The sequence below is a fragment of the Rhipicephalus microplus genome, chromosome 6 (genome assembly GCF_043290135.1).
Source record: "Rhipicephalus microplus isolate Deutch F79 chromosome 6, USDA_Rmic, whole genome shotgun sequence".
Classification (NCBI taxonomy): Eukaryota; Metazoa; Arthropoda; class Arachnida; order Ixodida; family Ixodidae; genus Rhipicephalus; species Rhipicephalus microplus.
The window spans coordinates 109,286,716-109,306,761 of NC_134705.1; the positions used below are offsets into that span (position 1 = coordinate 109,286,716).

Sequence of the window (20,046 nt, forward strand, 5' to 3'; positions counted from 1 at the left end):
ATGAATGTTGTGAAAGTGTTTTCGTTAGTTATAGTGAGGGGGCGTACTTACTGCAGTGCCTTAGTGAGAGAACTCGACAGGCTGCTCATGGAAAGTGCAAAATAATCGTGGTGTTGGCCATTATAACCATATCCACTTAGTACCATATTTCAAAATAGGCACCTTGATGTTCTTGTTGCGGGTGCAGAAAGCTTCATAGTGACTCTGCGAATTCAGTCAATATTATATTGTAATTTTCGTGAGCGAACATAGCTGAGGCACATAATGTTAACGAATATATCGGAGCGCCGAGCGCATTAGTTTCCTTTACACCTGCGTTAGGGGATCCATTGTCCAGTGAATCATTTGTCAACTGTTTAGGTCTTGCTAACAGGTGAACATCTTGACCTTACTTTTGTCACCTTCAATTATGCAACGCTTACTACGTTTGTGACCACATAGGCTGATAACACCGCTGCTTCCGGAACTCATTTGGTGGAAGTGCAAAGTGAATTGACTGGTTGGACAAATAAACAGAGTCCAAGCAGACTCATTCATTAAATATTTTTATTCGTGTATGACTTTCTCCAACTTAGAAAAACTAAAATTCTGTTGAAGCAAACTCACTCAGACTCAGACTCATGGACATCTTTGTCAACCGAACTCACTCGAACTAACATGAATTAAAATTTTACGCAACCGGGACCAATCGGAGTAAGACTTCCAATACTACACCTCAGCCGAACTCAGAATGCCTCACAATCACGTATGTATAACTCAGCTTGACTGCCTCTGACTCAGATTCACCTCAATAATCAATTTACCAAATTATCAGTGGCGTACTTAGTAAGTTATAGTGGGTTAGCGAATTAGAAAATTTATTTTATGTTTTCAAAATTAGTGCACAACTCCAGCATTTCAATTTCTCGCGCAGCCTTGCTGCTTTCGAAGGTATATTTCTGAAGTAGACGATTGCGCAGCAATAAAGAACTGTTGTGACATCCTCCTCGCTACAGCAAGCAACAATAATTCGATCGCGTCGTCATAGAGTGTATCTGTATCCTTTGTAAACTCTCTCGGCAGTTAGCTGGATACCATGTATTAGACATGCGATATGACAAGGCATAGATTTTTGAAGCTTCTTTTGTGAACGTATCTGAAATACAACAAAGTTCATTTCTTGGTCAATAGTTCAACTGGCTATCATTACTTAACTGGTCTTTTGCGGAGCACAAGCAAAATATCCTGATAAAGAAACATATACTCTCGATGAAGGTTTGTTAGGGAAGCTGGAAGATTGTGTCTCAATATGTGTTTGTTATCTTGACATATTACATGAATCATCCGAATACGCATTACAAGACTGAAATGATCTATCTTAGCAGTCATTAAAACTTCAAAAACGCAAATATGTGTGTAGAGTCCACGTTTTTACAACTTTTTTGTATTTTTGGCTACATTAAACAGTTGAATTTGGGACTTTTTTATCTATGATATTGCGCAACCATATCCTTGGTCATGTCTCTATATCTTTTTGTTGCTATAACATCCAGTGCTTCGCCTTAGCGGTTAACATGCCGCTTTTATGCTTTTTTTGCTTTCTTTCCCCGGTGCTTGCTCAACTATAGAACAATCTTTATTTCGGTGCGAACGTGGTGTGAACTGCAGACCATCGCGTAAGGTAAGAGGCACGCGAAGCCCGTTAGATATTTTATGCTTCACTCATTCGTTCGAATACGGTGCGAACAACGGGTTACGTCCAAGTGTAAGCCAGGGACATTCGCACAACACTGCGCTTCAAATGCGCTGCCTCTACAACAAAAATATTACATCACAGCCCACGTATTGTCAAGGTTGACTTTACGAATACTTCTGCAGCGAGACAGTTTGAAACGATATTGACACAGTGCTGACGAAAGTAAAAATATATTTAAATAGACGTGTCGGTTCTCTAACGGGAGAATCGAATGAATAGAACTTTAGTTTTAGTTCGCAGAAACGCGAGTGGCGTGTAATGCGCTTTTTACACGTTAAGACAGGCAAGCTAAGCCTGACACTGAATTGTGGGCTCTCTGAACAGCCCAAGCCTGATCTCCCTTGTTCCGGCTTCTGATGGCGGAGCCTGCTTAGCCTGATTGCTGCCCAGTAACTAGGAGCATCGCGAGACCATACACCTTAAAGAATTGATTATTTGGAGACTGTTTTTGCTACACAATAATTGTCATCTACTTCGAGTACTTTCCTCGCGCTATCATGAAAGGTTGCCGTAGTTCATGGTCGCGAACGGCGCGCGCGTTTTTGATGTGACAAAACATTCCCGAGAGAAAATTGGCCACCGCCGGGTTTTCCAGAAAGGTTATGCGAGCAACCCGGATGACCACTATGGTTGTGTAGCACACCTACACCCCGAATTCTCTACTTTGTTGAAGAGTGTATGCTTTAAGTTACCTGCTTCCCCACAACGGGGGCACGAACTGGTAGTATAAGTATTGGGGTGAAGATACTGAAAAAAGGCTATATTTGGGTACGCATCCATTTGTAGAGACACAGCTTTATTGCCAGGGCTCTGTGTAGTTTTGAAAGTGGGAGAGGTAGACCATTCTGTATTGGTCGAAGTGCTGCGTCAGCTCATTGTATCTCGTGGGCTAATCTCTATTGACCAACGTCATGTGCTAGAGAGAACCAACATGATCTGGGAACGTCATACCTCGTGCCTTAGAGTGGACCAGCTCGTTGAGGTTGAAGGGCGTCCCACACAGGAGCCTTGATCACAATCAAAATGCCTTTTTAACTGGAAAGTGTTTTAAGCCGGTGTACAACACGGCTCCACTGACGTATTTCGAATATGTCTTTGCCAAATGCATACTAACAGATTACAAAGAAAAAAAGTGGCCCGAATCTACATTTTACCCTGTAAATGTCGTAGAAAGACAATAGTCTTGCGTCTGGAGAGAGTGAACAAAACGTTTATTTGATGTTCTGCGCAACAAAATCGGCGAATGGTATTCTGAAAGCGCTGCGTTAGAGTGCCTCGAGCGTGTAACGGAAGCGAACAAGCGCATCAAAGCACGTTAAACACGAGCGCCATCTGGCAGTTATCTTCGAAAACGAAGGCACGCGCGACCGCGGAGAAAGATGCGCGCCAGTCACGGAGGTGATAAGGTGTATAATGGAAAGCGACGGCCAGGTGCCACCACCGTGCCCTCGCAGCAAAGCGTTGGAAACACGTTCTTGAGCATCGCGTTGCCTTGTCGCGATGAACGCGACAGTGCAACGCGCGTTAAACGCTACAGTCCTTAGAGTGTTTTGCGTGTGTCCTCTTCTAGTATACAGGCAGACATACAAAACATGGACATGTTGTTACGGTGCGTCAGATATGCGCAATGTTTGCTTTTTTAATTGACAATCGCACAACTATGAACGCTAAACCTTGAGCAATATCGGTGGGCGCTGCGGATGGGGCTGGCCGTTCGGTGCTGTTAGAAGTACGGTTAGGGCGGACAAACAGACAAATGTCTGTTACCTTGGTCAGCGCTGTGTTATTTCGTCCATGTTTTTCTTCGGCCATGTCGGTGCCTGTCAAATGGTTGAGTACGAAGATGGTTTCATTAAGAAGCTTAAAAGCACTTACTAGCATGGCCCATGCTTTCGTTAGACTTATTGTTTATTGCGCCTCAATGATTGAGTCTCATAACTGCATTTTAAATTTCAGAGCCCACACTTGCATAGGTTTTGTGTCGTTCTCTGCTACAACTTTCACTTTCTACTCCCGCAACTGTAGCTCAGGCTCCTGGGTGAGCTGTGCAATGAGAGAACAATCTGTCAAGAAGGTACATGTTGCCTGCAAAACTTTGGCTCCCCAAGACGGTGTAAACCACTCGGCAAGCGTGGTGATCCTTGTTCACCAAGGTCTCTAACTAATGTGTACCTCGAAATGTGTCCCTGTGGTCCAAACGAAGGTAAGATACGTTTTACACTACCTTTCAAATTATAAACGATTAATATGTCCTTCTTTTATTTTTCATCAAAGGATTTGCATTTAAAATATTCGTTGCACTGCCTTGTAATATAATCTAGCTCGCAAATATTGACAAATAGATTTGTTACACAAGACAACCTCATTAAAAAATCAGGGTTACATTACACGAGTTTCACGGAAATTTCGCGTACTTCAAGATAATCTGAGTTTTAGAAAACAAGAGTTCCTTATGTCTAATCCAAACTTCTCGAGGGTAAGATCGTGACTATTAAAATGAGTATAGTGAATTGACAGTTGAACGACAATAAATAGGCTATCGTGAATTTATATCTACTTTTGTTGTTTCCTAATAAAAAATCTGTATTTACCCCATTGCCAAAAGTGAGCTCCGAATGTAGAGAACTCAAATGATGTGCCAAAGAGTAAATATTATCGCGTAACCGTTATGTACAGTCCTGAAATTAGAAACCAAACTTCAATTTTCGGGTCTTTATTTTATTTACAAACCAATGTATTTAGGCTCAACATTTTATTGTGCATTTTGTTTTTGCTCAACTAAAAACTTTCTTTTTTACTTTCTCAGGAACGTGCGAAGATGGCGTTTGCACATAATTGGTGTTCAGAAGGAGACATCATGGCGTGATGGGCTGAAAATAAATTGTTTTTGATTTCTAGTTTAGTAAATTTGAGACTTGAAGCTCACTAATTTGTCCTCTGCCAATTTATTCAACTTCACTTTGGGCTCAAGCGAATATCATGTAGAAAACAAGATTATCCAATTCCTTTCTACTTGCATACCCTTTAGAAGTCGCCTATTATAAGTACTTAGGCCTAACACTAAAAAATGAATTACCATGAACTTATCCTATTTCAGGCATTTTAATCCTCATAATTCTTGGAACTATGCACACTACTTCTGTACTTACTGAAGCGTGCTACTATTTGGCTACTAATAGTTTTTGAATGCAAAGTAAGGAGCCACCTGATACGATGCGTTCATAAAAGAGGATACTTACCAATAAGATGGCTCAATAAAAAGCGTTTTGGTTCATTTAGTCAAAATACAAAGGATCAGACTGAAACACGTTATCAATAAAAAGGAAACACACTCCTGTTTTTGAGTACGCAAGAAAATGTTCCATTTTCGGTTCATCAAGACCCTTGAAAAAAATGAATTATTCTGATCTCTCACAAATTATGCAGGAACCATGCATACCAATGCACCACAAACTAAGTAATTTGCTCACACGAGTTGTTGCAAGACGTTAAAGTTTGTAACAATTTATCTTATTAGTACGGTTCAGGAATAAAATGTCATAAAAATATTCGGAACACTAACGCTATTCACAGTAAGGGACCAAAAGGAGAACTTCAGGGGTCGTTTTTTTATTCGGCACAACATTTCATTGAACTAGCAAACCAGAAAGCCTAACAAAGTATTCAGGTTGTTATTGGTAGCAATCATGATGTGAGCGTACTATATGCCTTGCTGATATCTGGCACAAACCTGCGACCTTCAAATGGCACTAAGGATAGCTTCAAAGACGTCCTTGTCTGTAAGTTCTAATTACCCTAATGAGTGGAATGTTATTTGGTTTGTGAATTCACGTTTCTTTTTTCACCAACTTAGTATAAGCCCAAAATGTTCAATCACGTTTACTTAAAAAATTACAGCAACGCTGCTGAGTGTTATGACCAAGCAATACATAAATCCAAGATTTAGGGTTTGAATCCCTCCGACTCAACCATCATATTGTTTTGAGAAAATATGTGACTTCGTTTAATACATTAAGTTTCACACGTGCGTCTATGATAGCCACCACAGACATAGCGCAGTAGGGATCTACAGGCCACTTTGTCTCGGTGGTTACAACAATCAAAAGCGAACACCAGTCGCCTGTGACTTTATTATATTCAAATGCTGATCGCACCGAGCAGGTCGCTGTGGCACTAGCTCTCGCTGTTACCGATCTCACCGCCTTTTACAAGGATTTGCTCGCAGCCGCACGGGCCTTCATGACGGGCTCAGTTTGTCGGGAAGCCGCGCGCCTTCTCTCTGCTGCCAATTGGTCACGCGAAAAACACATAACCTGGTTCCCGGCACACGTTGGCCGACACGTGCACGGAACCAGCCCTAATGCCAACGAGTTGGCTCACTCCCGGGCGCGAGGTCTCACATTCCACGCCGGGGAGAATCACTCGAAGGCTGAGGACGTCCCTTGTTTCTTCAGAGATCGGTGGTAAATTTTAATGAAATTTGCAAACACTCACAGATGAAGCGGCGGAAATACCAACTCCTTCACCCACACTACACAAGACCTCATTCTAAAACTCTACGACTCTTACAGACGGAGGCGTATGCATCACCTTTAAATTGCTCTAAATACAGAATTGGCATAAATCCGGGGTGTCCGCGCTGTGGTCATCCCAAATGTACTTTCCAACACATGCTGTAGCATTGCCCTATGTTGCGCGAGAGCAGCGTGTCTCCCTCTACGGAGGCGGACTGGACCTGCCTTCTCACAAGCCACAAGAAAGGAGACCAGCTTATGGCCATCCAGAGGGCCCACGATATAGCCGTGGAGTTTAACCTCCCCGTCCCGTCATCGGAGTGGCCCACCGGTGTCACTCCTTAAGGGGTATTGAGCGCTGACTCCGGATATTAATAAAATTCTTTGCTAGTCTGCCTGTCGTTGTGAACAGAGCTGGTAACCACGTCATTTACCTCGGCCCAAAACGGCGCACACGTGGACGAAAAATATCGCTATTTTGCTTCACTGACATTGAAGCAGCCTAATTCAGAGACACGCGTCGCACCATTTCACAGGGTCGGATACAACTCCGGGTTGCCATTTTTTCTAACCTATGGGATTAAAAAAGAATCCGTCCTCTGGAACTTAGGTTTCGCTTCTTTTTTTACATAATCTAGCTCACTATGGTAATCGCATGAGAGCATCTTTGCTGGTTCACGTGCTGCAATAGACGCAGCTATGATTAACACACCATAGGTTTTCTCGAACACGTACCTTGCCTTCATATCTTTTGCATGCAGAATACGTACTTCAATTTGTCCATCAGGGTAATCAAGAACTTACGGGCGAAAAGACATTAAAAAGAAGGTTAGAAGGCGATAAAAAACGAGAACAAGAAAGAAGAAGGGAAATGCAGAGAAATATATAAAAATGCAAAGAAAAAACAGACAGATAGAGCGGATAGCATAAAAAGTGGCACGAGGCACAGAAAAAAATTACGGAATAGATTCGACAGATCTCTCGCTTTGCGAGAATCGGTTTCATGCGAAGCTGTCGGCAGCAGTTTCTTTAGCGTTTAACTAAGCACAACGAGGTAAATGATTTTTTGTACGTGTATTAGTTGTGTGCACAGTGTCGATCAAGCAGCCTTGTTGGCTACACAGGTGATCGAAAGCTAACCAGTGGTCCGTCATACATCAGCACTCACATTAGAGCACACACATCGATATTATACAAATTAGGGGCTTTACGGTGCGATGGTATGAATATCATACCTTACTTTCCTAAACATGTTACTGCAGGGTTGAACAAAGCTTTATATTTTACCCATATCTAAGAAGTAAATAATGATGAGTGGTGCGAAACGTTCATCATTCTGTGGGTCCATCCGTCCAACTGTCTGTCTGTCTGTCTGTCCGTCTGTCTGTTTGTCTGTCTGTCTGTCCGTCTGTCCGTCCGTCCTTCTGTCTGTCTGTCTGTGATGGGGAGAAGGACGGATGCTTCGTCCTACTGATCATTATCTATTCCGCCGACATGCTGCGATTTTTTTCTTCTGCACGAGAACTACACTGATGGCGATGTCACTCGCGTCCGTATGAGTCTCAGTTTCGGCGTTCTCGTCGAAGTGTTCAAACGCGAGCGGTAATTGTAAATGGTATTTCAGTTAATCGAATGGATTACGGGGAAGTAAAACTTGTGAGAACTCACAGTACATTTAACGAGGTCAGCACAGTCATGAAAGAAAATTGTGCGTAAATGTGATTGCAATTTTTCTACCGAGTACACGGCATCATAATTGTGAAGACGTAAAAAATGATGACGAGACGAGGAGTCGTACCGTAACCTTCATTTCCACATTCACTAGCCAGCGAACGGTCAAGAGTGAGTAGCGCGGTTCCTTCCTTTATGAACACGTTCCAGATAGCGGAGAGGAGAGTGGGACTCAGGGAGGACAGAGAGCAAATGTTGAGAAGAGGAGCTGTGAGGCGTGGCACCTACCGTCTCCCACACTCTCTCCACACAAGTGGAGGCTCCGCCAAGCTCCTGCGATGCGAGTGCCCTCAAACGCCAGTGTGCGCTCATCCTCTCCATTCACTCACTGCTACTCCGCCCGCATCACCTGCTCCGGTTGCTAGGGGCGAGGATAAGCGCCCGTATCCGCAGCTGTTGCTATGGGAGATGGAGTGAGAGAAGAGAGATAACACCTGCTGGCATGCAAACAACAACAGACGCCTGACATGCCCCGACTAAAATGCATTCGCACCTGTAAGGACACGTTAAGACGTATGTACCCGTACAGACACGTTAAGATCACCGGCTAAGACCGCCTACCTCTCAGTCGTCACAGTAGGCCTCCGATAAGATTCATTACAAGCCTTGCTCAATGAACCAATCGCTGGACATCTCCAATTTGATTGTACCCACTGGAGAATTCAACAGAAGTACTACTGGTGCCGTCATTCTACCGGTGTTGCGCACTGCGTAAAGCGTTGTCTTGAAATGAGGGTCGAATAACACCGCCAACAAGACCGACTAGATCCCTACAGCGAATTCAACTTCCTCAAGTCCAATTCAACACAGTGGTTTGGACATACTTGCTCTTTTTTTCTAGCCAAAGTTAGGCAACAAGTGGTTCATTGTGGTGATGGATTAATTCACGCGGTACGCCGAAGGGCAGCTCTTACTGAACGGTGCAACAGTTGAAATCGCCCAAATATTTCGTAGAATCCATTTTCCTGTGTCACGGCGCCTCTGGGGCATTCAATAAAGCCAAGAAAACAGCTTTTATAGCGGAGCTGGCTCAGACTATCCTACATTACAGCCATACAATTCACCGGAAAACAGCTGCGTATCATCCGCAGACAGGTCGTCTGCGGATGACACGCAACTAGACCATTGCCGATATGCTCATCATCTACGTGGATGCAGCACATGATCTGGCACTTGGTTTTATCTTCGGTCTTTCTCGCTTACAACAATGCAGTGCAGGATACCACTAAACTGACGCGCCTAATACTTGTCCATAGGAAGGACACCACCACTACTATGGACGGCATGCTCCCCAAAGTCACCGACGAGGGCGACCTAGACGTCGCTGCCACCACCACTGTGTAGAATACGCACGTCTGCGCAAAGCTGTATCATGCACGCAAAACGACGCATTTTATTTGTATCTCTAGTTATTTTTTTACTCATGTATGTTTGTGGCTGATTTTCGTGTTGATCTTTGTGCATGTAGTCTATTTACCATACAAGTCGTGTTTTTTAGGGGGGGGGGGGTAATGTCGCGATGCACATTTTTATCTTTCTTTACCGCATTCCAGCCCACAGTTTTGTCTCTGTGATATGTAACGTGTGATATGTAATGATCGCCGCCAACGCGCGCATCAGTATCAGCAGGCATATCTCGAAAGGTATGCGCTGTTTTTCAATTCAGCGAGCATTCTGTTCCCCTTAAGCCGAGGAGCAGGCGTCCACTGCCTCCGAAGACGGATGTGCAGTTTTCCTTCGGGGTGTAAGTTTGCCTAATTCTCGTTCATTCTTACCAACGTCCCAGTCTTCTGGCGGCAGTCACTCCTAGGTTATACCGGTCCTGGAGTTTTATACCATATTCCAGCAAAATCCTCGGCTGTGCTCAGACTAACACAGTCTCCCGGTGGCCACTCCTTAGTTGCATGATGCATTATTTGAATTTAGCGCTCTTAGTCGTGAAAAAAACTCAGCAAACCTAGAGTGTTGTATGAATAGAAGGCTGTGTCCGAAGCCTCCGGCGTGTGTGACGGCTGTGCAGTGGTTGGAGGGCTCGGAATAGTGGCACTGCACAGAGTGGTCGTTGGTTCTACTCCGTCACCCCGTCATGGTGGTCTAGTGGCTAAAATACTCTGCTGCTGACCCGCAGGTCGCGGGATCAAATCCCGGCTGTGGCGGCTTCATTTCCAATGGAGGCGGAAATGTTGTGGGCCCGTGTATCTGATTCGGGTGCACGTTAAAGAACCCCAGGTCGTCTAAATTTCCTGAGCCCTTCACTACGGCGTCTCTCATAATCATACGGTGTCTTATGGACGTTAAACCTAAAACATATTATCAGCATAATTCACCAAACGCCCAGATGCGTTGGTCTAGTGGCTAAATTACTCGGCTGCTGACCCTCAGGTCACGGGTTCAAATCACCGCTGCGGCGGCTGCATTTCCGATGGAGGCGGAAATGTTGTAAGCCCGTGTGCTCGGGTTTGGGTGCACGTTAAAGAAACGCAGGTGGTCAAAATTTCCGGAGCCTTCCACTACTGCGTCTCGCATAATCATATGGTGGTTTTGGGACGCTAAACCCTACATATTAATCATTCATCGACCAAGCGAAGTGCCTTGTCATCCGCCTAAATAATGGGCGTAGGCGGTCTCCATCATGTGAACAACACGTTCACGACAGCAGATGAAAGCGTTCATCTTTGACAGAATATCACAGCCCAATATAGGCTGGCGGGAACACGTACTCAGCACAGAGAACTGTACGCAATGGAGAAGTCTATCAATGAAAACACGAGCTGTGCACATTCTAATGGCTTCCGCTTGAGCAATGAAGAATGTAGCTCCATCATAAAAAGTGGGGTGTTTCCATCACAGGAATAAAAATAACGATAAATAACCGACGAATTAGCATCAGTGTCTATCAAAGCGTCCACGCATAGAGCTCCGATTAAAACAGATACCGTATTATAAGGACGCACTTGAGGAATTTGTCTTTTCGTGCAATGCTAGCTTTTCCTGCAAAAGCTGCAGAAGTCACAGGGTTGACGTAGACGGTCGCAGTGGTGACGTAGAGTGGGAAAAGGGCGATAGTGAGCGGCGTTAGTAGACCGGTAAGAACGTTCGGTTTAAGATGTCGCAGTTGGCGAAGGAGAGCGCCGTGGCGGTGTATTTTAAAGACAGCGTTGAAAAGTAGACCCGGCAGCCCTGTCATCATGTTCATAAGTGTCATGTCTATGACGCTCTTGCTGACTGCTGACGCTTCCGACAAAAGCACGCAATGTGGCCTTATTACTCGCACTAGTAACGCACCGGACGAGGCAATTGCTATGATACGTAAAGAGGCTGACTAGGCGCACTCGGAGTTATCGAGGCCAGAACAGGTGTCGAGTGTGTGGGCACCGGTTGTATGACGGCTGGCGAATTGGCAAATGCATGTACGTATGTCGGCTGGAGTCGAGCGGCCGCAAAGTCTGTCTACGATGTACCAGCCATGAACGTCAGCTCCTCCTTGAAGGCGTCGCACAAAAGGGTGCTGTATGATTGAGAAGGACTCGGGTCGTGCCAACAGAGTGCAGCTCTTCCCGTGTAATTGCCCGTATCATAGCGCATAACGAGGCATCGTTTGTGCTGGTGCTTTCGGGACTATCCAATGGCAACCAATGAGATTTGAGCCCATCTAGGCGTGGTAACAACATTGGTGACTGTTGCATGGTTTAGAATAGCCAACGCATTGAAAGCGATCATGCCGATGCCATTCAGTAGATGACGAAACCTCTTTGATTTCGTCCTGATAGAGTGCAAACAGTGACAGAGAGCAGGTGCAGCCTCAATGTACGAGGTTTAAGATTCACCTTGCTGTTCCTTCAGAGCCCCAAGAATCTTTTTGCGAGATCTAAACGAACCACTAGGATGCCAAAAATTTGGTTGAGCTGCTGCTTGAAATGTATCACTTGTGTGATATCAGGTTCGGGTTTGAAAACGCGATTTAGCGTTGCTTGTCAGATAGAAGGAATTTATTATGGAAGATAAAAGCGGCGCGTGGTACGTAACACGGACTGGAGGAGAGAACAACACAAGTGCTCACTCGTAACTGAAAGTTTATTCAAGGTGCAACACATATATAACTTACAAAAACTGTCACATGATACAAATTAGAAAAAAAAACACGGCGAAGCTTAGCCAGATCAACCGAGTTCTTAGTTGCATTCACTCGATTGTATTGATCCAGCTGGTCCTCCACATCTTCAACTCGAAGGCCGGTGAATGTGGGCAGACTCTGCTGGTGTCCAGAATATTTAACGGTGGATAAGCCGTGGTAGCCAGGGCCGTTGCGGCAGAAGCAGATGGACTGGTTGGCTTGTCCTGAGATATGTTACTCAACACTTCGCCCAGACGGCGACCTAAGTGGAGCTCCAGGAGGTAAAGCTTGCAGCGAGTGTACGAAAGATAGATGAGCAGCCTGCACCGCTTGTCATATCACGAATAAAGTGACCTTTATTAGGCCCCGAAGGCACGATGAAGGGACCACACCCAAGGCACAAATCACAATGAAGCCGAGCATCCACAACCGATGAAAACGACGAACACGCATGATGAATGAAGAACATATATGCGCGTAATGAATTACCTAAGTATTCCTTTAGAACTTCGAGCATCCCACCACATATTCACAATGCTATATACAACACGAAAGAGACCATCCACATTTAAACTAAACTTTCTTAATACTTAGTTTTCTTGCTACCTTTTTCATGGGCTGAATAAAGTAGAATCAATACAATGGTCGTTTATCTTACAGTTATCGTGAGTGTTTGGTGCATTGAGCAACCTCACCTACATTTGTCAGCGAAAATTGCTAATACCGTCCATCTACAGCACTTCTTTGTTTCAATTCCTGATTGCCATACCACCTCAATTACAGCTAGTGTTTCATCTGTAGTGCCAGCACCAAGTTTTATGGGTCAAAATTACTGATTTCGTTCAACTGAGGTGCTTTCTTCATTTTATATGTACTCTCATGCCAATTTTTCAGCAGCCCTATTCAACCTAAATTAATGTAGCAGTCGTTCTTGAACCTATTCAGGTAAGCATGTCATCCTTTGTGAACTTGCTGATTTCAAGTACTTATTGTGCTACTACTTTTTTTACAACCTAATTATTCTCAACAAACGCAGCCGTAGTTCCTGCTGGAATTCAGGCAAATGTTTCATTTTTTACGTATTCACCAATTGTGATCCAAAATACCAAATCCATTCAACTGAGATGCTTGATTTTATTCATTACGTACTTTCAATCAAATTTTTGGAACCATGAACCAACCTAAACCTACGCAGCCGTCATTCTGGAACTAATTGAGGTAAATGTTTCATCCCTTCTCCAAATTCAATGTTCTTTTCAGGTAGATGTTGCATTTCTTGAGCAAACTCAATGTTCTCTGACGGTCATAAAAGCCATACACCTATTTAGGAGTTAGTTTGTGTTCATTATAGATTGCAGTGCTATCTTTTACAGTCTGAATCAAACTCAACTCGTCCACCTGTCATTTCGGAAGCAATAACGGCAAGTATTTTTATTTCTTGTACCAACTAAGGAATCACAGTTAAGTAATTTTGTGAAATATGTGCTCCAAATTACATATTGTTATTGTGTTATATTTTGCACAGCCGAAATCAACTTCAACTGACGCAACTGTCATTCCTAGATTATTACCGGTAACTGTTTGCACAATACGTAAACAAATCAATATTTCATGATCAATTTGCCCACAGCAGATGTTCGTTTGCATTTTTTTGTACAATTGTGTTGTCTCCTTCAAAACCTTCTTCAGTGAAAATTCCTGTATTTATCGTTCCTGATTCAATTCATGCAAACGTTTGATGCCTTGTGTGAACTAAGGAGGCGCTGGTGATCAATAAAAACATCAACAGATTCACTTATGGGCCACATTGTATCAACTCTAGAGCATTTATACATTGTATGAATGATCGCTTTGTTTCTAGGCTCAACCAACCACCGCTAATGCAATTGTCGTTACTGTTCAAACTCTGGTGGATGATTGATCTCTTGTGCAAGCTAAGTCATCCTAAAAAATAATACAACAAAGAAGTAATTGACCATACACAAGTGAAAATTGTTGGTAGGTATCATCAAAGCACTTATCAAGTCACATGAAAATTTTCTGTATGATACAAAAATGAAGCGAATCAGTCATATAGGTCGATAACAGCTTTCACGACTTGTTCGTATATCTATGTCGTCTCTTAGTGAACCAGTTTATTCACCTTTGCTTACTAATAAGCATTTCATGGATAAATAGAAAATCATGGCACAGCCAACATTCTCCATAGTAAAACTAAACACTCAGTTGGCGTCTCTCCAGCAACGAAGTGGTTCTATAAGGACATCAAATCTACACGCCGCGGTATTCTGGAGGGTAAGGCAATCTACTGCTGACCCACAAGCTGCCGGATGAAATCGCAGCCATGGCAGCCGCGTTTTTGATAAAGGCAGAAACTCTAGAAGCCTCTGCTCTTTAATTTCGGTGCATATAATAAAAAATTGCAGCTTGCGGAATTTTTGGAGCCCTCCACTACGGGGTCTCTCATTATAATATGGCGTTGTACGGACGTTAATCCCCACCAATTATTAAGGTCATAAAAGCAAATTTTCTTATGCCATGATTTCAACGGAGAGCTATGTATATCAAGGGCCGAGGAGTCGGGCCCAGTGGTAATATTCTCCTCCATTTCCTCCTTACTCTCATACCGCATTATCACTTCTTTGCTATGCTATAAGAGAACAAGGAAGTCAGCCAACTAACAATCTTGTCTTAATTGTTTCCGACAAAGTGTTCACAGAGTGTTGTCAGACCGTCATAAGTGAGTAAAAAAAAGTTATAAGAAGCCAGAAAAGAGTCAGAAAACTAAAATCTGCTCCACCAGGGTTTGCACTCCTGAGCACAAAAACAAAATTTTCAGAGCAGACTATCTGTACTAAATGCAGGAACGTTCATGAGCCTCACAAAGATAAAAAATGGGAGAGGCAAGGGTCACAAAAAAGTAGCGCAGCTTGCAGCGATTTCTGCAAGGTTGTGCGACAACAAAGTGCAGAGTGCTTAGCTGGTCATCGCTTTGGAACGCCCTAACCCTCTTATCTATTTTTCCGACCCTATGCTATATTACACAATATAAAAGGTTATGCTTACTGTCTCTTGTACAGATATGTGCTGCATAAATTGGGCAAATCTCATTACTCGCTAGAGCTGTCCACGAAAAATTTGGGGGGGGGGGCACGAGCGGCAAACAACAATATGGGGCCGTACGTTTCAGCTTCTTTTGTTAACCTTCTGTACCGAGTGTTTTGTAGGACATTCAGCGCATACCGGTACTTGGTAATGATAATTTTATATGAACCAATAGTGGCATACTTCGACCAAAGCAGCCCTACTATAAAAACTACTCGAAGATGAATCCCTTTTGAATTTGGATATATCGCTCCTACCCCAGACTTAGCGTGTTGTTCCAGGTCATATTTCCACATTCCCTTTTCTATGTGATTATTGCATCAGTTCTCTGTCACTAATTATCAGTGAAAACAACAACTACATTGTTTGGGAAGCTCCATGACTGCAGTCGATCATTTTCTTAAGATTGCGCACACTTCTTAGACATTACAGATTATTCTGGATCCTATGGTACCGCTATCGATAACGCTAGCATATTCTATGTCAAGCGCATAAATGTCGTCGTGCTTTTCCTCTAGTCAGTTCACCGAAGGCCGACGCTCTGCTCGCCACTATCACTGCCAGTGGGTGTCACTGCAATCTGACCTTCAGTTTACGGGCCACAAGTTCAGCCGAATAAACAGTTTCGTCTTGCAATTAAAGTCTGCTTCCTTCGTCCACGTCGCTACCCCATGACAATTTTTGCAATACCCATCATAAAATTTCGCCCTCAGATAAATACTGATTCAAAATTGCATGTGCCACTCCACCTCGGCGATCTAGCGGTTAAGGTACTCGGCTGCTGACCCACAGGTTGCGGGATCAAATCCCGGCTGTGGCGGCTGCATTTCCGATGGAGGCGGAAATGTTGTAGGTCCGTGTGCTCAGATTTGGGCGCAAGGTAAAGAACCCCAGGTAGTCCAAATTTCTGGAGCCCTCCACTACGGCGTCTATTATAATCATGAGTGGTTTTGGGACGTTAAACCCCACATATCTATCATCAATGAATTAATCAAAATTGCATGTGCCAACGTAAAGAAACCAAAAGTAATGGTGGAAATGGCTTGAGCTCTACGAATAAGTGCGCGCACAGTATATAACTTGAACTTGACGTTCATGCTGACCAAGATCCTGTTTACCTCGAGAAAAGAGCCAGAGTTTAGTTTTATAACCATCAGCAAGGGACCATGAAATGGGAAATTGCAACCACAAACTCGTTGATTTATCCCGCAAGCCCATTGGGCGACATCAAGCTACCCAATAGGAACTACCCATGGCGATTCCAGAACTTCAGCGAGTAGTACTCGACATATATTCAAGATCTGCTCACACTCTGCCGCAAGGTTGACGACAAGATGCCAAAACCTGAAAGGTCATACACATTATCAAAGGCATCACCAACGATATCTTTGCTCTCCTGGTATTCAGAAACTAGTGGCCAGTTGATGACACTATTAGCTAATGCCGGTCCTATGAAGAAGTGCAAAGTCGTCTCATTGCTCCTCATTTTTCTTGTCTTCACAAACAGCTGCGACGTCTACTGGCGAGGACATTCACACGGTGCCTGCTTCCTGATGCAGCCGATAATATTGTACGCCTCGTCCGCCGCGAAACTGAAGCTACGTCTCGAGTCCTTACGCAAGATAATGGCCACAATGCTTCACACACAATTACCCTAATAAAGACATTCGTACGGCAGGAGCTCGCTAACGTCGCACAACAGACGCTCTGCCCAGTGAATGGATCAGACTACCATCCACCTAGTAACCAATACGTGGCCCAAAACTCCCACACTCGTACTCACTACCGGAACCCACTGTAAAGGCAAACCCCTGATGAGAGGCCTTTTTGCTTCTGTTGCGGACGCGTCAGCCATATTTCGTACCACTGCCGTTACAACTAAAACTCACAGCCCTGGTAAAGCTAATCTGTTAATCGGCGTTCACCTGCTAGTTTCCCACTGCTAGTCCACTAATATGACGCTGTTTCACTCAAAAAGCCCACACGACCACACCGCTCTCCTTTGCAGTCAAGCACCTGTCTCACTCTCTTCCTTCTCGTCGTTCTCCCTGCTCCTCTGACACCCACCGCTCCGGGGAAAACTGACGAGCGCAGTTCAGCCTGCCGTGATAACGGGACCTGGAATTCCTCTGCTTACACGACCTGGACACAACGTCATCAAAGCAGATGTCGCCCATGCACTTGTGGTAGCACTGAGGCTCACGTGTCAGTTATGCACTCGAACTCCCCATCACTACTAATAAAAGTTGCACGAATAAGGAACCCGATGGTGTGACTCCAGTTATCACTGGTTTATGCACTGTTTGGGTTACTGTTACTGGACGCAATATGTCTGTTTTTTTTTTCAACGTATTAGAGTGATGCCTACCTGAACTCAGCCTAAGACTTGATTTTCCAACCTATCATTCAGCACTCATTGACTGCACAACAGGTGCCGTCCAACAAGCCTTACCATTCGCCGTGGAGCCCTGATTTCGTTCGTGTAGCCTCTCTAGCCGTTTTGTACATTGCGGTCTTTCCTGATCTACCCAAACCTGACGGTGATTTCATTGTGTCACCCAACTCTGCCATCCGCTGCTCGCAAACTGTCCCATTCTTCCACATGGTCATCAGCCTACAGTAAACTGCCGCATGTCTCCCTCTCGACAATATTGTTATATGTTTCCAAGTTGTACCCCCGAAAATTTCTAATGCATTCCTTGCCCCGTCCTGTGACTACCGTATTTCCGCCTTAATAGGAGATAAGCCATCGCTCACAAGTCGTGAATTGGACTGAACTACTTTCAAAAGCAGGGCAAAAAATTGACAATCTCACGTGCAATGAGAATCAATGATATGCAAAGAATTAAAGGGAGAAGATAATATGTCACTTTAAACCACGACAACGTTACGAAGTAGAAGTAAATGATGCCATACATGACACCGTGTCATGCTTATCATGTTTTCATGTGTCTTTTACCTTCGCCATCTGTTCACGTGACGTGATACCGAATTTAGTATATGTGGAGCTATCGAAATGGCCGCGAGCACGCAATGGACGTAGTATGTTGTCACGTTCTTACAAGCGTGTCGGAATTATCATGTTTGCACCAGTCATATATTTCGTCATCAATGAACGTCACGCAACACCATATTTGGTATGTGTGGAGCTAGCAAAACGACCGCGAGAGCATAATGAATAGACAAATATACTCCAATGTAGCATTGACGCGCGCGCATGCTGGGCCCAGCGACGCTAGGTTACCAAACGTGAGCCCTCTATAGTATGACGCCAGGCGCGACCGGCGCGACCAGCGTCCGTCGGCGCGGCCCGACGGCAACGGGCGCGAAATGCGACATGTTGCTTTTTGCGCTCATGCGTTACCCCGAGAACACTGCGACTCCCTCTTTTCATGACGGAGCGAAACCGGACGCGCTCAAACGCGCGTGCGTCAAAGCGACGCAGCGCGGCATGCGCCTGCGAGTATAACGAAGGACCGGCGCTTGGCGTGGCAACGCCGGCGTGACACGACGAAATAAACGCCGGCGAGCACGCCCACCGAGCCACGTCAAATGTATCGGTGCCTTGACTGTGGCATGTAGTCATGTTCTCGCATGAGTGCATCCCATGATTATCATCTTTGCACCAGAGACATACCTTTGTCATTCATTGACGTCATGTAATACCAAATCTGGCATATTTGAAGCTAGTGAAACAGCTGCGAGCGCATCATGAGTGTGGCAGGAAGTCATGTTGTTACACGACACGCATGTCGTAATTGTTACGCTTGGTTGTGTCTTTCACTTATGTCGTCCACTCGCGTCACGTAATATCGAGCTTGATACATGTTGAACTAGTGAAACAGCTGCAAGCGCATCTTTAGCGTAGCATGTAGTCATGTTGTTACATGGCACGCATCTCATGTTCATCATCTTTGCACTATTATCATACCTTCTTCATCCATTCACGTCCTTTTCTACCAACTTTGCTAAAAGTGAAGCTATGTAAACGGCCACCAGCGCATCCTGAGCGTGACATGTAGTCATGTTGTTACATGACACGCATTTCATGATTATCATGTTTGCACTAGTCACATACCTTTGTCGTCCATTCACGTACTATAATACCAAATTTAGTATATGTGACGGCAGCAAAACTGTCACGGGCGCATTTGGAGCGTGGCATGTAGTCATGTTGTTACATGACACGCATGTCATTATTTTCATGTCAGGGTCTGTCGCTGGTGTTTGCCGTGCAATCATGTCACACCAAAGAAGTTTTGCAACTTGCCATATAAACGAAACTACCGCAAGAGCGGCAGGACCATGGCATGTAAATCATGACATTCATCACATACCTGTCAGAATTTTCATGTTATGACTAGTCAAATATGTTCTTCATACAGTCATGAATGCCATACCAAGGCTGGTATCGATACCATTATCGAAACAGCCAGGAGAGCTAAAAGTCGTAGGTGGCTAGATAGATAGATAGATAGATAGATAGATAGATAGATAGATAGATAGATAGATAGATAGATAGATAGATAGATAGATAGATAGATAGATAGATAGATAGATAGATATAGTGAAAGTCGCCGGAGTTTGCTAATCAATGCTTCGCATTTAAAATGATCGCATTCCACCTCCCGGATGAACAAGTGCACGCTGTTCGTGCCCTTCTCGCTTCATGCCAAGAAATATTTGACCTTTATGACCAACCATTGGGTCATGTAACCATTGTAAAGCATCGGATCTACACCCATTGTGCTATTCCGAACCCTATTGTGTTTTTCTACTGAACGTCGTCATACAAAAAGAAGTCCACGAAATACTTGCCCGGGACAAAATTTAGCCTTCTTCAAGCA

General features: G+C 44.3%; 1 protein-coding gene across 8 annotated transcripts in view; it reads left to right on the forward strand.

Annotated features, from left to right (window-relative positions):
* LOC142764864 (uncharacterized) overlaps positions 1 to 4,642 on the forward strand; it is a 47,209-nt gene extending 42,567 nt beyond the window's left edge. For all 8 annotated transcript variants that reach the window (XM_075865404.1, XM_075865405.1, XM_075865407.1 and 5 more), the window contains 2 exons: positions 3,761 to 3,938; positions 4,542 to 4,642. In XM_075865404.1, the coding sequence (XP_075721519.1) occupies positions 3,761 to 3,938; positions 4,542 to 4,570 (207 nt within the window). In that variant the 3' untranslated portion in view covers positions 4,571 to 4,642. The remainder of the gene's footprint in view (positions 1 to 3,760; positions 3,939 to 4,541) is intronic.
* Positions 4,643 to 20,046: the final 15,404 nt, after the last annotated feature.